Source organism: Eimeria mitis, genomic scaffold (assembly GCF_000499745.2).
Source record: "Eimeria mitis Houghton genomic scaffold, Emh_scaff630, whole genome shotgun sequence".
In the NCBI taxonomy this organism is placed as follows: domain Eukaryota; phylum Apicomplexa; class Conoidasida; order Eucoccidiorida; family Eimeriidae; genus Eimeria; species Eimeria mitis.
The window spans coordinates 123-3,916 of NW_013574486.1; the positions used below are offsets into that span (position 1 = coordinate 123).

General features: G+C 36.4%; 1 protein-coding gene across 1 annotated transcript; it reads right to left on the reverse strand.

Moving 5' to 3' along the window:
• Positions 1 to 233: 233 nt before the first annotated feature.
• On the reverse strand, positions 234 to 873 carry EMH_0018270 (uncharacterized protein; the record flags this gene model as incomplete). Its single annotated transcript, XM_013501092.1, has 2 exons — positions 234 to 338; positions 622 to 873. The coding sequence occupies 2 exons, from the start codon at positions 871 to 873 to the stop codon at positions 234 to 236; spliced, it is 357 nt and encodes a 118-aa protein (XP_013356546.1).
• Positions 874 to 3,794: the final 2,921 nt, after the last annotated feature.

Sequence of the window (3,794 nt, forward strand, 5' to 3'; positions counted from 1 at the left end):
ATACATATATATATATGTATATAAACAAATATAAATATATATAAATATATATATATATATATATATATATATAAATATATATACAAATATAGTAGCTTAATATCTGCCTTTCTTTCTGAGGTATCTGGATTGTGTCTCCCCCAGTGAAGGGGGGGGATCCGCATCAAACCAATCATATACAAAATAATTATTTTTATTTTTATTTTTATTTTTTTCTGTTTTTATTTCTTTTTCTATTTCTTCTTCTTCTTCTTCTTCTTGTATATCACCAAAAATACAATCGTCGCCAAATAAGGGGCCAAAGAAATCAAAAAAAGGATATGAAGATGGCTCAGACCCTGAAAAAAAAAAAAAAAAATAAAAATAAAAATAAAATAAAAATAAAAAATAAATTAGATTAAATTAAATTAAAATATATTAAAATAAATTAAAATAAATTAAAATAAATACAGAAAAAAAAACAGAAAAAAAATAAATAAATTGCGTTTTCTTCTATATTATAATTTCAGGTGTACATACACCTCAGCACTTACTGCTTGTTTGCCTCGAGAAAGCAATCGTGGGGGATTCATATTCATTAAAATTAAAAAAAGAAGAATCCTGTGTATCTTCTTGTTTCACTCCCGCCTGCCGCACAACACCTGCTTCTGCTGCTGCTGTTTTTTTCCCTGCTGCTGCTGCTCCTGCTGCTGCTGCTGCTGCTGCAGCAGGAGCAGCAGCTTCATACTCATACTGTATATATTCAACAACTGGCTGAGCCCGCACTGATTGCTGCGATGTGTTGACGGGGACCTCTCGCCCAAAGGGTAGCACCTCATCGCTGCTGCTGCTGCTGCTGCTGCTGCTGCTGCTGCTGCTGCTGTTGCTGATCATGTTGATGCTGCTGCTGATGCTGCTGCTGGCGATGCTGCTGCTGCTTACATTGGGGAGATGCACAGCTAGCGTCAAACCCCATACAACGTGAGGCAGCACGCGGCCCGTAGATAGAAACCTCATCTTCTCTGCAGCTCTCGAGCAGCAGCAGCAGCAGCAGCAGCAGCAGCGGTAGCAGCAGCAGAGCTATGCTCGATACACTGCAGCACAAATAGACAAACAAGCTAACAAAGTAGTAACATAAACAAACAAAAGACAGAAGAACGGAGAGGAAAACAAAATAAATAAAAAATAAAAAAAATACAGAAAAAAAACACAAAGAAGACAGAGAAACAAACACAGCAGTAACAAAAGATGCCTTTGCTTGTTCATGTATGGGGAGCAGCAGCAGCGCGTTGTTTATCTTTTGCTGCTGCAGCTGCAGCTGCAGCTGCAGCAACACTAAAGCGATATATATGAAGAGCAGTTGAGGGTGCGGGCAGCAGAGAGCGTAGCTGGATGCAGTCGACTGCTGGGGTGTATATACACCCGGGAAAAGGCTCACAGCTGGGGAGACGAAGGAGCTGAGTTGCAATAGAGAAAAAAAGGAGAAATACAAAAAAGGAAACAGAGCCACCGCCGTCAGCTGGGCTCCGTATGGCGATGATACTGAAAGAAGGAGACAAGAAAAGTGAAAAGGAAGAATAAAAAAAAGAAGAAGAATTGAATTTATAAAGCAACAGAGTCAAAAAGAAGACACAAACCACCAGCCAGCTGACCAATGGCGGTGCCGATGAGTATAGAAGAGAGGCGAGGGAGGGCCCCAGGGGGATGAACAGCACTTGAAAGGAAGCAAATGGAAAATAAACAACAAAAAGCAGAAAAAAAACAAAAAAAAAGGAAGATCAAGAAGTAAACATTATCTACAAAGTTTCTGACCAGCAGCCGACCGCTAGCTGCGGCAGCCGCGCCTAAGATCAGCAGCAAAAAAGCTCATTTGCGGCTTATTTTTTCGGGAAAGCGGATATAAATCTCGTTTTAATTGATTTTAAATGTTTAAAAGCAACTAATTAAGCCCTGAAACGCTCAAAACGATACCCATAAACCCCTAGATCACTGCACTGGCGAGCTGCCTATACACCCCAGCCCCAGCAGCCGTTCAGAGCCGCCAGCAGTACAGGGCTGTGGGGAGGGCTGTAGCTGGGGTGTATAGGCAGCTCAAGGGGAATTAAATTAGGTTTTCTTCTTCTTTCTAATTCATTTCTTCTTTTCTTCCTCGTATACATCTCCATACGCAGAAGAAGTAAGTTCACTCTTCACCTGCCCCCCACCGTTTTCCCTCCTGCGGTGTACATGCATACACCTGAACCCTTCGCGGCGCTTTTTTCTGAATTTCGCGTATTAATTAAGCTTATTTTATTATTTATAGTATTCAAGGAGTGTATATCTGCTGATATTTCTTCCTGCCTCCATCCGCAGCAGCAGCGGGGCCCGGGGGCCCCAGTGTTTGTACAGACGGAATTAGATCCTTCTTTCTGCTTATTTATTTCTTCGTTATTCCAAATATATAAATATATATGAATGTATATTTCGGCATAAATATATTTATTTATATTTTCATGGTTTGTTCGTGTTCTTTTGACAGTAGGGGCCCGCTGAGCCGGTTGTTCCTTCTGTCTCTCTGTATTCTTACTGTAGTTTTTTTCTCTTTTTTCTGTTTTGCTTCTGTTTCTCCTTTTTGTATTTTGTTTGAATGCAATATTTTTTATATCTATTTAAGTATACAGACAAACAAACAGGCCGATGCATGCATACATGCATTGATGTTTCCTTTTGTTTTCTTTTCCCTTCTTATCCTCCTTCCTCCTCCCTTTATTCTAATTCTTCTTTTTTTTTTTTTTTATGTTTAGGCTTTCATTTCAGTTGCACGTTGCGGTTGTTTCTTTTTGTTTATATTGTGTTGTTTATCTTATATTCCTTCTTGTGTGTACAGTGTATTTATATTGTTTTTCTTTTATTTTTTGTATATATATGTTGTTTTGTTTTGTTATTTCTTTTGCTCTGCTTGTATTGCATTAAGCAGATGGAATTTTGCGTTTCTTTCTGCATGCATATGATTTCTTTTTTTTCTTTTTTTGTGTGAAACTTGTTGTTTTTTTCTCCTTTTTTTATGAGTATGTGTTATTATATTTTATTAATTATTTCTTTTTATTTTATTTTGTTTTTTATTTTTCTTAGAATGCAGAACGAAGAAGGAAGAGTCGTTGATTTGTATGTACCGAGAAAGTGCTCGGCCACCTCCCGCCTCATCCCGGCGAAGGAGCACGGGGCTGTGCAGATCAACGTCGGCATGGTAACTTAATATATAAAATAAATTAAAATAAAATAAAATAAAATAAAATAAATTAAAATATATTAAATTAATTAAATTAATTCATTTAATTTGATCCATTTGTTTTGTTTTATTTTGTTTATGGGTTTCGATATGATCTGTATATGAATATTATGTATTTATATTTGTTTATTTCTTCTTTTTCTTTTTTTTTTTATTTTTTATTTTATTTTTGCATTTGTTTCTTTTGTTTGTCTATATTGTGTCATATCTACAACTATTTCGTCGTAGTTCTGTTTCAGTTTCTTCTCCCCCCCATGTTTCTATATTCTGTTTGCATGTATTCCCTTTTTAATGTTTTATTTATTTATTTATTTATTTATTTGTTTATTTATTTATTTTTTATTTTTATTTTTTTTTAGGTTGATGAAAGCGGCAGATACACCGGGGAATATGTTACAGTTGCACTGAGCGGTGCGGTTCGCCAGCGGGGTGAGGCGGATGCGTGTATGAACAGGCTGATGCACGAGAAGAAGATATTGACGTTTTCCAAGTGAAAATAAATAAAATAAAAAAATAAATAAATTAAATTAATAAATTAAAACTATTA